General features: G+C 32.9%; 2 protein-coding genes across 2 annotated transcripts; one reads left to right on the top strand and one right to left on the bottom strand.

Annotated features, from left to right (window-relative positions):
* Positions 1-973: 973 nt before the first annotated feature.
* Positions 974-4,611, top strand: LOC136210735 (uncharacterized). Its single transcript, XM_066002115.1, has 9 exons — positions 974-1,132; positions 1,210-1,340; positions 1,466-1,532; positions 2,093-2,145; positions 3,059-3,113; positions 3,220-3,294; positions 3,417-3,534; positions 4,088-4,134; positions 4,266-4,611. Exons 1-9 carry the CDS (start codon positions 1,034-1,036, stop codon positions 4,377-4,379), a joined length of 759 nt encoding a protein of 252 aa, XP_065858187.1. The 5' UTR covers positions 974-1,033; the 3' UTR covers positions 4,380-4,611.
* A 4,797-nt stretch (positions 4,612-9,408) lies between these two features.
* LOC136210734 (F-box protein PP2-A12-like) lies at positions 9,409-11,562 on the bottom strand. The gene is made up of 3 exons (XM_066002114.1): positions 10,991-11,562; positions 10,426-10,544; positions 9,409-10,096 (listed from the first exon to the last, which is right to left on the bottom strand). Exons 1-3 carry the CDS (start codon positions 11,327-11,329, stop codon positions 9,676-9,678), a joined length of 879 nt encoding a protein of 292 aa, XP_065858186.1. The 5' UTR covers positions 11,330-11,562; the 3' UTR covers positions 9,409-9,675.
* Positions 11,563-12,687: the final 1,125 nt, after the last annotated feature.

The following is a 12,687-nucleotide window of genomic DNA, read 5'->3' as shown; positions in this document are numbered from 1 at the left end:
AATTATCAGTGTTCGACCTCGTAATATTGCAGCAACGGAATGCATGCAGATTTTTTGTTTGGTTTGATCAGTCGCTGCAACTTCAAGCAAAATTTGTTATTCTTGGTCTTTTGAGAAAGCTTGACAGGATCGAAAATGAACAGATGGAGAAAGAACGAGGAACAACTGGTGAAGGATGAATTAAGTGATGGAAATTTGGTGTTATAATTTTTGTTATGTTTCTCAAAAGACCAAGAATAACAGATTTTGCTTGAGGTTGCATCCGCTGATCAAACCAAACAAAAAATTTGCATGCATTCCATTGCTACAATATTGCAAGGTCAATAATTTAAAAACCATGATTTCGACCAAAACCCTAAATAAAAAACAACACATATGAAGCTCAAACCCCAATGTTCATGTAATTGAAGTATTTCCTGCAGAGTTTGAATCACTTTATGAAGTTTTTAACAGAGAATCTAACCCACAATCGCATACGTACCTTCTAAAATTGGATGAAATCGATTGTGACATGGAATGGAAGACATAGCGAGTGCAAGAGAAATAGAACCTAGAGATGGAATGAGATAGAACCTATATATAACCCAAATAAAATCCAGAGATGGAAAAAGCGAACTAGTGAAAGAGAGAGAGAGTAAATGCGCGCCAAAGTGAGAAGTTGGAAATAGAAGAGAGAGAACTATATATATATATATATATATAAATTATTGAGAAAGGGGAAGTGACAGAGACATTCGGTCATAATAGGGTTAATGGTGGAAAATTGATGGTCAACGATCATAGTGGCTACCGGTGTAACAAGGTGTAAAGTTCGATGGCTATACCGGGAAGAATTGAAGTTCAGTGACCACAATGTGAAAATTGGTATAGTTCATGGCCATGGGTGTAATTTACCCTTTATTTATTTTCCGACTCCGAACCCAAAACGACATAGTTTTTAAGAAGTTTCAAATTAAAACTAAAACCCTTCTGTTTAAACCCAAAACCTCAATCCCTATTTTCCTCTAAACTGGATTCCTGCATTTTTTTCTAAATGAAGAATCGTAGTGAAATACTTGCCTCTTCTAGCAATCCCCAGTCGGTTGAAAGAGAAGAAGACCTACAATCATCGTCGTCTTCTTCAGACGAAGAGGTGGGTACTCCAATTATCATATTAAAATTTTCTGCTTTCAATTATATCGATCTAATTTTTTGTTTTTTGGTGAGTAGGAGAGTGAAATAGAGAGAGAAATCGCAGATGCTACGTTTGGGGAGATACAAAAAGCAAGATCTAATGGGTCTATATCGGTCTACGGAAAACGGAACGAAGAGAAAAAGTCTGGTAGAGCCAACAAGAATAGGTACTGTTATGAGTTTACGGTGACTCTTTATGCCATCTGATTTTCATTTTAGATGTGAGTTTTCATGGTTTGTAAGATATATATGTGGCAATTGGTGACTTCGGCATCCATGTCTGCTCGAACAGGCCAATGGAGGTTACTTGTAAGAAGCCTGTGAGTCGGTTCCGAGAGGTTGTTCAAGGTCCTAAAAAGGTATTCTCTTATCTTTTCTGTCCCTTTATTCTTTAGTATTATTCTAGGGGATTTATTATGCTATCAAGTGACATGACAAGGGAGGTGGAAGTACTCGAAATAAATTGGACAGGTGAATCTGCATTTAGGTGGTTTTTCGCTTGACCACAATTAACTAGTAAATACACACTGAAGGAAGGTTGTGCATATTAATGTGAGCTGGACTAGAGGAGGAATTTGATAAATAAAAGTAATTCATATAGCAGAATTTAGCTTTATTTGAATATTGGTTTCTAGAGTTTATAGATATATATGACACCTTATGAATTATGACTGAACATTTTGTAGGCTAGGATTATTGTTGTTGCTTTTGACATTGATTATTATTGATGTTCACTTACATCCACAAAATATATGGTTGAAACTTGAGTTTTGATTCTGGTTCTTTGGACAATATGAAGTTTCACATTTGCAGTAAACGTGATGGAATGGAAAACTAGACAATAGTGTTCTTTTATTGTTTAATACTTCAATTAATTAATATGGGGATTTGTTATGTATGTATACTGACCGATTGATAGGTGGTGCGTGATCCCCGTTTCGAGTCTTTGAGTGGCGAACTTGATGTTGATGGGTAAGTCCTTTATCTCTAAATATATCATTTAAATGCCCCAATTTTGTTTGTTTATGGCTTGATGTTCAATGTCAGGGAACTTGCATCTTTCTTTCTGATATTCAAGAGAAATATATGTTTTTATATATATAATGTTCACTTCATAAGTTGCACATTCCATGCTTCATTTTCTTTTCAAGTTTTAATGGTATCTCTACACTCAATGCTTTGTCGTTTGCATTTCTCTTCAATTAACTTGATGCTTCTTGTGCAGCAACATTCTAATTGGACTCTGTTTTATGTTGTAATTGGTGCTTGTTTAGCCATTTTTGTGAGTTAATCAAGTAATTTGAGAGTCGTTATGTTGTTAGCCTTCTTTCATTCATAACCTCTCACCTTCCCTTTCCAAGTTTGCTGTTGGAAAATGTTGTCCGGAGCTAATAGTTGAGCTATTTTGTGATGGTAACGTGGATCATTTGTTTTATTTTTTATGTTTTGCAATATCATTTTGTTTGTTCTGGCAAATTGTCTTCAATTGCAAGCTCATATGCTAAACCGGCCAAAAAAGTTAAATTAAAGCACATTGTCCTTCACATATGAGTTCATTTCATTATTGAATAGGATGCTTTTGTTGCTGTTCTTTATCTATTGGAATATGTAGTTTTGTCAATATGTGTATTGAGAAAATCAACAAAAGGGTTTTATTTATGTTTTCTTGGATTCAAAACTGTCCCAAATGGACCTCAATTGTTTGCATTTTCGTGTCACTCTTATTGTGTTTGTATATGATACTTGTGTGGTCAGTAATGTGCGGTAACACTTGTATTTATTGCAAATTCATATATTTGCTACTTTATGAGGATAAATTTGGTCAATATGATTTTATGCCTTCCACAGCTCTTTCATAATATCGTGTTGTTTTTGGACTTTGTAGGTTTAGGAAAAGATATGATTTCCTATTTAAGAACAACCTTCCTGCTGAAAAAGAGGTAGCTTTTTAAATTTGTCAAATACAAAATTCGTTTGTAACTTGCACCTGTGCATTTTCTTTTCTTAACAAATTATTTTTCTTTCTTTATTTCTTTGAAAATGAAGGCATTAAAGCAGCAACTGAAGAAATCCAAAGATCAGAAAGCTATTGATCAGTTGAAACAACGTATATCTTGGATTGTAAGTACTTGCTTCTGGGTTGAAAATGAATGAATTATCACTTGAAATATGAACTCATGCCTGGTCAGGTGATTTGTTTTGTCTAAACCTTGTTTTATCTTCTTGCAATTATCTCTTGGCAGGATAGACAATTAAAGTACAAGTCAAGCAAACAAGGTGATGGAGCAATTCTGACTGAGCATGTGAGGAAAGAGAGAGAAGCAGCAAAGCAAGGAAAACAGCCGTTCTATCTGAAAAAATGTAACGCTCTGCCTCACTCTATCTATATGCTTGGGCTTCATCGTCTCTTGTTGAACTATTAGAGTACCTTTCCCGTGTATCCCTGAAGTTAATCATTTGGACTTTTACTAAGTAGATAAGAGTAATGAACCATGAGGATACATTTAGCTTAGATTAATTGATAGTGAGTGGTGCTGTTGTTATAGATCAAAGAGCTCTCTCTATATGTTTACATATTACTTTGTTCAGTTTGAACGAAAATGCATTTGAACACTAATAATCAGTTGCTAATGATAATGGGTGTCTGTGGTGTTTGGTGTGTGGAGAATTGTTACGGTGTTGATTGTAGTTCGTAAGGGTAACTTAGATACTAAGAGATTTTGCAGGGAATTATATTGGCTTTGTGCAAAAATGAAATGATGATGTTTTCCGGAACAAAATGTTATTGGAAGCAGTAAATCTTGATTGCAGTTCTCTCCCAATTTGTTATTTTTATTAGCATTTCTTAACGGACATAATGAGCAGTCTACTATTAGAATGTGTACAAGAATCCTGACTTCTTTATTTTCTGCAGCTGAAATACGGAAGCAAAGGCTCGTCAAGGAATACAATAAACTTAAGGTACGTCTTACGCACGATGAAAAAATGCACTTTTGGACAAGTAGATAGAGTGGATAATTCATTTAATATCATCATTTCAAGTGGGCATCTTTTTCTTAAAAAAAAACTTTTGTATCTTATAATATGATTAGGGATCTGGCAAGCTTGAATCATTTATTGAGAAGAGGAGGAGGAAGAATGCTTCCAAGGACCATCGATACGTGCCATACCGGAGGTCCAGCACTGGCGAGCAACAAGACCAATGAATCTTTTTCATGTTGGAGGGTCCAGTTGATGCAAGTAAGGCGGTCTGAGAATACTACATCTGGGTAGATAGTGCTGTTCTTCCCGTAGCAGTCCATCATGGGGGAAAAAGTATGTATGTTGTACTAGTGTTCCGTTTTTTATTCTAAAAAAGTTATTCTATACTTTATTCGAAAAACATTATTCTATACTTTATTCTTTTTCACATAATACTAAAGTTAATGTTAATATACATTTTTATTTTGTAAACGAAAAGAAATATATGTTTTTTCTTTATAATGTTCACGTCATTTTAGTGTGGGCTACAAGTGACTCGCCACTGTTGTCTATGCCAAAATGGCGGAGATGCTATTAGATCTCCAATCTCCCAATTAAATATTTACAAGAATACACCTATCTTATCTCTTTGAGTTGCTTAGTCATGTGGGAAACGAGCATGAAATAATATGGTTGCAATAATGATATGGTCCTTGAATGTGAGAGCTTCATAAATGATAATGTTTATGTGCTTCTAGATAAAAGTCCAACTGGACTAACAATATGGTTGCACATAAACAAAAATCGCCTAGGGGTTCGAATCCGAACCGATTTTGTCTCTAGGTGTTTTTTTAGCTCTTAGGCGATTTTTAGCCGCGTGGATTCCGTTTAGGCCGCGTAAACAACGATGAGCAAAAGCGTTTCTCATTGTGTTTTTTTTTTTTTTGCGCTTTATTATAATTCACTTTTAGGCTTAATAGATATGTACACCCTCAAACTTGGGACATTTTGTCTATTGGCATCCTGAATTTTTAAAATAACATATCACACACTTATAGTTGGTTTTAAAAATCTATCACACACCTATAGTTGATTTTAAAAACCTATTATGTACATATAGTTGGCTCATTCGGACCATCTATACACAAAATCGTCGATATGCCATCTTTGACAGATGAGGTATGTGATGGGTTATTAATGATTTTGTGTGCAGGAGGTCCGAATAAATAAACTATAGGTATGTGATAGGTTTTTAAAGTTAACTATAGGTGTGTGGTGGGTTTTTAAAACCAACTATAGGTGTGTGATAGGTTATTTAAGTTGTCAAGTTTAAAAGTGTAAATATGCATTAAGCCTTCACTTTTAAGTTGTTTCAACTATATTGTTATTGAAATGTTGATGTTTGCACATTTTTTAAGATGTACGGTATAAATATACTTGTTTTTCTATATAAATAATTTTATATTATTATTTTTAGATAGTATAATACATATTTAATTGAATTTATATAACAATTTGTTGGTTAACAAATACAAATCCGACTAATCTTCAAAGGCTCTGTCCATCCGATTATCGTCTAGCATTTTTTACAACTTTGGTATGAAGTAGTAACTCTTATTCTCACTCTTCTTGTTTCTACGGCAATCACAAAGCTATAGTTTTCAACCATCCCTGCCCTATTCCTACCACGAGGGATAAAATTATCCTCATCTCTGTCCTATGGAGATTCTTATTGGTGATTCTCCATCTTATTGGGACAGGTCGGGGAATTCCCACCCTACTTACATCTGAATGGACCACCTTAATCTAATTAATCGGAATAATAATAATAATTAAAAAATTACAGATGGATTTTGGTTTTTGAGTCGGATAATAGAGTGACAAGACAGAACATTAAATGTTGAATTTGGTTTGAAGCTGGAGTAGGGAAAACGACATTGAGAAAATGCAGGTTTCTAATTGAGCTACGCAAAACGACAATCTGAAATTGCACGAGGAAGAATCCAATACCCTATTTTACATCATTATACAGTTGATTAGATTGTTAGAATTATGGAATTAAGCCACATTAAATCCCTCTAATTCAATTACTTCGACTACCTTCATTTGTATTAAATGCAATGCTAAGGTGTCAAAATAAAAATCTTAAATATCTTTTGATTTTTTTTTTTAATATTTGATTAGATTTCTTTTTTCTTTAAATTTCGTCCCATATGAAATAAAGTAAATGCAAGAATACCACACACTCAACTTTGTTTGTTTGTTAGTTTCTTACAATCATTAAACTTCAATTTATGCCTTAAAATATAACCCAAACAATAAAAATCTACATCGACATAACATTTTTTTTTTATAGAATCGACATAACATGTAGCCAGTGATTTAAATCAAACCATTTCATTTCATGTCACCTCACTAGATGCCTCTTATAAGGTAAAGGAATCATTTTAAAATTGGCAAAAAAAAAAAAAAAAAACACCATTTTATTTCTAACGTTATAAATAGTGTAATGAATGACCGATCAGAAATTCATATTCAGAAAGCTAATTTTAACCTTGTAATTAGGGAGTAATTTCCAAAATATTTTTTTTGGTCGGTGCTCTATAATATTTGACTCTCACGAGATCAGATATTTCATATGTTGTTCAATAAGTGTGTTTATTTATGTATGATCCCGAGAATGCATGATCCTGAGAACACAGTACATGACTGCTTTGAAGAGAATCATTCGGTACATCCAAGGTACTCTCGAATTCGGTCTCTATATTTATTCCTCTTCCCTTAGAAAACTTATTTTTACACCGACACAGATTGGGGTGGATGCCCTAACACTAGACAATTCACTTCTGGTTATTGTCTATATCTTGGGGATAATATGCTCTCTTGGTCTGATAAAAGACAACTACTTCGTCTCGGTCTAGTGTTAAAGTCGAGTATCGTGGAGTGGCTGATGTTGTTTTTGAGTGTTTTTTAATTTAGAACTTATTTTTGAAGCTATATTATCTTATTACAAAATCCACCGTGTTCTATTGTGACAATGTTAGTGCAGTATATCTTTCCGGCATCCTGGTTCAACAAGAACGCACTAAACAAATTAAGATGGATATACATTTCATTCACGAGAAAGTCGCTCGAGGTCAAGTACGTGTCCTATATGTTTCTTCACGCTATCAAATTGTTGATATCTTCACTAAGGATCTTCTGTTGCAACTCTTTGATAATTTATGATATAGTCTCAATGTATGCCCTCCTCCCATTTTGACTTCGGGGTATATTAGAATATGTAAATAATTATTTATTTTTAGCAATATGTATTTCAGTGTACATCTTTAATATGGTCAACGTAATGGTAGTCATAATTGTAGCCATAATTCTTGCTTGTAATCTTTTACATATGTATGTCAATGTAATGAAATAATCAAGCAATCAGTTTCTATCACATATGGATCATGTTGTCACTTATAAACAACAAATAAAAAATACATGTATACATATGAAATTTTTTTATCTCGTGTTACACATATTGGGCAATGAAATCCAAATATTTTATTGAATTTAAATGTATACCATCTACAAATCTATTTTTTTAGCCTAGTGGTTGAGAGCTTAACTATGTCTTGGGAGGTCATGGGTTTGAATCACATTCGGGTCTGGTGGGGATTTTTCTTTCTCTTAAATGTAAGCGTATTGTGCGCAATCTTTTTTAAAAAAAAATCTACAAATCTATTCTGATGGCATGTTTGGTTCAGTTGTTAGTGAATAGTTGTTATTAGTTATTTGATATCGCAGTTAGTTGTTTGTTGTTACAGTTAGATGTTTGGTATCAGTTAATAGTTAGATGTCGCAGTTATTATGCAAAATGTCTAATATGAGCCTGTTTTAGATTAATCAATAAATGAATTATAAAAATAAAAATTGTAAAAAACAAATTAATAAAATAATCTAAATTACTAAATAAAAATTAAAATTATTAGAACGGGTAGAACCCTATTATTTTGGCAATAATATTATATAGATAGAAATCACATTAAAGAAAAAAGGGTAGATAATTTATTAGTCCCCTAGTTTTTACCTAACACACTGTTTAGTCATCCTATTTTGAAAAACACATTATAAGGTCCCTAGCTTTTGCCAATATTAATCGTTTGGTCCTTTTGTCTAGTTTTTTAGACTTGTAACCATTATATTTTAACATAAATAGACATATATAAAATAACAGAGTGATATGGTCAACTTGTATTTTACTGTGGTTGTCCTAAAAGCTAAGATATGTTCGGTTAAAAATATAAAAAAAATAGATAAAAGAACCACAGAGTTAATATTGGTAAAAGATAGAGACCTTAAAATGTGTTTTTCAAAATAAAGAGACTAATCAGTGTGCTAGGTAAAAACTATGGGACTAATAAATTATTTACCCAAGAACAAACGTGTTTTGTGGAAATAATAAGGATAATTTACTAATATCAAATAAATACAAACATGTTTTTTTTTATGAAAAGTTTCAAAATGTTACTATTTCAACCAAAAAAAACAATTGAAAGTTATTATATAAGTCTAATCAAACACTATATTTTTCGCAGTTTGTATCGAAACACGAAACAGATTTACCTTAAAGTTATCATCCTTGATTGGGATTTGAAGCAAAAAGGCAGAGTTGGTAATATGAGGTAAAAGCTGTTTTTTATTATGTGGATATAAATTTTGTAGCAGAAAACTACAAATTAATGCCATTCTTTGAGCAAGTGATATATGAACTAAGCATCATGATTTGCTGGCTATCCTACTCCTACTCCTACCCCTAGTCCTTTTACACACTAGTACACAACTAGTTGGAGACAGCAAATTGACTACTCTCTTAATAGTCAATCAAATTAACCATTAATCTTTGGTCCCATTTCTTGATATTTTTCTTTCCTCCTCTTCCTCTCATGTCTCTATATCTAACTAATACTTTCCTAAACCATCTCCAAATATTCAACTATCATAGCATCTTTGATTCAATCGTTTTTACCATTTGTTGTTTCCCGTTTAGTTGGACTTTAATTCGACCATTGATTGTTTACCGTTTGTTGTTTTGTTATTTACTGTTTTGTTCATATCTACTGCTTACTGTTATTTCCCGTTTAGTTGGACTTTAATTCGACCATTGATTGTTTACCGTTTGTTGTTTTGTTATTTACTGTTTTGTTCATACTACTGCTTACTGTTATTGTTAATTGTTGCTGGTAGAAATTTGTTGTATCAACAGAAAAAAAAAAAAAACTACAAAAAGGAGAACCAAATGAGTATTTAATCCCAAACGGGTATTCAATCCGAGCCAAATAGTAGGATATCGAATAAAACAGCGAAAAGGAACTACAAAAAATAGAACCAAACAGACACTCGATCTTACAAAAAAAGGAAGAACAAAAATGGCAATATACACATTAGAATTTTGCCTTAAATACAACACATACAAAGACTGCACATTGTTAACTAAATGTGCAATCTTCAAGTTGTTCTAACTCTACTACAATGTCTAAAAGGGTTGCTTGCTGCAGATCAAAAATGCTTTAAGCCTTCTATGTATTTACAAGGGTATATTACAACAGAATCCAAACATAGACCGCCTTTTGTGTGCGTGCAATCGATTTGAGTCATCGAGAACTTAAGACTCGTCGATGCATTCGTATTCTCAACAACAAAGTCTCCACCATGATGCATATTCCATTTCCCAGGATCACTTAAAAAACACTGGGAAGATGCATACTGACCGTCTGAAGTCCATAGCTGAAATCGCACTGGTTTTATATCCCAGCCATGAACATGCTCTGTGTTACATACACGTCGACCGAATTTCCTTTCTGCTCGCCCCAACTGCAGCCTAAAGTACAGGCTATAGGTCCCCGGGGGAAATGGGAATTCGAGTGTCCCGTCTACCTCGAACCACCAGATTTGTTGAAGGTATGCAACAGAGTGAAATCTACTCCAAAAGGAAATGAAACAATATCAGTTTGAATTCTAACTACATTCATTTAATGTTCTTGAACAGCTAGGTTGAATTGCAAAATCAGAATCCACAGAATCCGAAACGAGTTTCTCAAAATCAGGCATGAGAAACAACATTAATGGATTCATATGAAGATGAAAAAGGGGAACACACAGAAACATAGATTCATACTTTGAAGGATTTTGACATGAAAATGCCTCGATCAGCTTGAACTTTGATCAACCAATCTAAAAAACACATAATGAAAACCTAACGATCTTTGAAATTCATTTTTAATATAAGAAAAAGGGATCGATTCTCACCTAGATTCATCCGTTGGAACATGATTCCAATACCTTCTATCATCAATTCCGGTTATAGCCAGCCCCTTTGAAGAAATAGATAAGCACACAGCGCCAGTAATCTTATCTAGCCATACTTTCTGCAAAATACCCAATTGCAGATCAATCAGTAACAGAAGCAGAAATCAAAATTCAATTCCATGACAAGAAATACCCTTATTTATCTATTAGATCTTCGTTTTTAAGCCTAAAATAAAATCCTTTCAAGTCAGGTGAATTTTCTCATTAGCCAAACAGAAACCCGCCAAATTGTCAGCACCCAGTTAGTAAAACAAGAAAAATTAGAGGTTCAAATCCGAATCTATGTCCCGATTGGAATTAAAAAAGTTCGATTTCACGATTTCAGCGAAATCTGAAGAAAAAAGTACAAATTCTCAAAACCCCAATTTGACTCTTAACCTAAAAAATTAACCCAGTTCAACACGAGCTCCTTTCTTAGGGTTGTATCAAAAAATCAAATCATCTCTCACTTTCTCGCCATCCAAACAGAACAAGAGTGAAGAAAAAAAAACCAAGGAATCCATACCTTGGTACCACCATCAAAAGTATTAGCCCTACAAAGCCTGGTGAAAATCTCTCTTTTACTCGACTTTCTAGGGAAATCATCACCAAGAATTCTTCGAATAAGGGAAGCATAGTTCGGAGGCAATTTCGATTCCCAGACAAAATCAGCCCAAGAAGCCCCACGAAATGCTCTGTTCAACCTAGCTAATTTGCAAATCTCCGGCGGGTCTAAATATTCAATAATCGAAGCAACACAGCTCTCTGGTATATCTCCAAGAGATAGTTGCGACTCTTGAGATTGAGAAGATAAAGAACACAAAACACTTGGGTCGAAGAAGACCGAAGATAGATTAGCACCCATAGGAAGACGAAGAAGAAGAAAGGGGGAAAACTAGAAAGTTCCACCAAATCTTAAAGGGAGAAGAAGAAGAAGAGCATAAAGAGGTGGCAAAGAGGGGTATTTGAAGAGAGACGCGTATAGAGCAGGGCAGGAAAGGGCAGATTGTTTCTTGTCTTGTCTGTTATGGTTTCGCCATTTTCTAGAGAGAGAAAACGGAGGTATTCGATTCTGATCAACAAGAAGAAAAAAATAAAAAGATTCTTCTTTTCTTATCGTAATACCAGAAATTAATTTAAATATTTAAAATATCTGAATACTGTTTTCTTTTTAATATCTGAATACTGTATTACTAATTGGGTAAATTGCACCCATGGCCACTGAATTTTACCCATTTAACATTGTGGTCACTGAACTTCAATTCTTAACAGTATGGTCATTGAATATTATACTTTTTAACACCGTGGCCACTCAACGTCTCAAAACGACTGTTAACGGCCTCAAAATTAAAAATTCAAAGAGTTAATGATATTCTAAAAAACTTTAATTCTTGGAAATTTTCGTTTTGAGATCATTTAGGTGTTTTTTGGCTAGGATAGTGAGAGTGAATTTATAGAAAGAGAAAGCTCCAAAAAATATGATTTTGGAAAATAAAAAAATATGGTTTTTTGGTAAACGTTGTTCTAAACAACTTTAATTCTTGAATATTTTCATTTTGAGATCGTTAACGATCATTTTGAAGAATTAGTTAAAGTTCAGTGATCATATCGTTAAGAATTGAAGTTCAGTGACCATAATATTAAAATGAGTAAATTTAGTGGCCATGGGTGTAATTTACCCATTACTAATTACTTAACCATAAATTTATAAGTCCATCGAATGAAATGTTAACTAAAATTGACCTTTTTGACATACAATTAATTAAATAGGCACAACTCTATAAAAACAAATTAAAAATAGGCACAACTCTTTCTTCTAACTACAATTAATAATTTATTATTATTATTCTATTTATTATGGTTTAATTTTAGATTATTTAATTAATTGAAGACATATTAGAAAAATATAAATACTATTATGAATCATTATTTTTTCATTAAATCAAGAGATAATTCTAGATATGAGAGTTCGAAATCGTAACGGTATCTTTAAGTCATATTCGTATGATTTTAAGATTTTTTTATATTCAATGTAAGATTCAAACCCTCACTCTTTGGTTAAAAGTGAAAGAGAATAGCTATTACCATTCGATCACATTCCTTGAATTTAATATTATGAATTATCTTTATTATAAGTATCTATAAATAAGAAAATTCCATGTGGTATATTTTTAATTTATTTAATATTAATATTGAATATTATTGATATTATTTTAGTATATC

The sequence above is a fragment of the Euphorbia lathyris genome, chromosome 1 (genome assembly GCF_963576675.1).
Source record: "Euphorbia lathyris chromosome 1, ddEupLath1.1, whole genome shotgun sequence".
In the NCBI taxonomy this organism is placed as follows: Eukaryota; Viridiplantae; Streptophyta; class Magnoliopsida; order Malpighiales; family Euphorbiaceae; genus Euphorbia; species Euphorbia lathyris.
Note: the sequence above shows the minus strand (reverse complement) of the source record. Positions and strands in the feature narration are given on the sequence as shown.

What these genes read in the sequence shown, in the direction of transcription:
- LOC136210735 (XM_066002115.1), top strand. Translation starts at nt 1,034, where the DNA reads ATGAAGAATCGTAGTGAAATACTTGCCTCTTCTAGCAATCCCCAGTCG. An exon ending in TTGTTCAAGGTCCTAAAAAG is followed by an intron (nt 1,533 to 2,092) that starts GTATTCTCTTAT and finishes ACCGATTGATAG; the next exon opens with GTGGTGCGTGATCCCCGTTT. An exon ending in GGCGAACTTGATGTTGATGG is followed by an intron (nt 2,146 to 3,058) that starts GTAAGTCCTTTA and finishes TGGACTTTGTAG; the next exon opens with GTTTAGGAAAAGATATGATT.
- LOC136210734 (XM_066002114.1), bottom strand. Translation starts at nt 11,329, where the DNA reads ATGGGTGCTAATCTATCTTCGGTCTTCTTCGACCCAAGTGTTTTGTGT. An exon ending in CTTTTGATGGTGGTACCAAG is followed by an intron (nt 10,545 to 10,990) that starts GTATGGATTCCT and finishes GGTATTTTGCAG; the next exon opens with AAAGTATGGCTAGATAAGAT. An exon ending in GTTCCAACGGATGAATCTAG is followed by an intron (nt 10,097 to 10,425) that starts GTGAGAATCGAT and finishes CTTTTGGAGTAG; the next exon opens with ATTTCACTCTGTTGCATACC.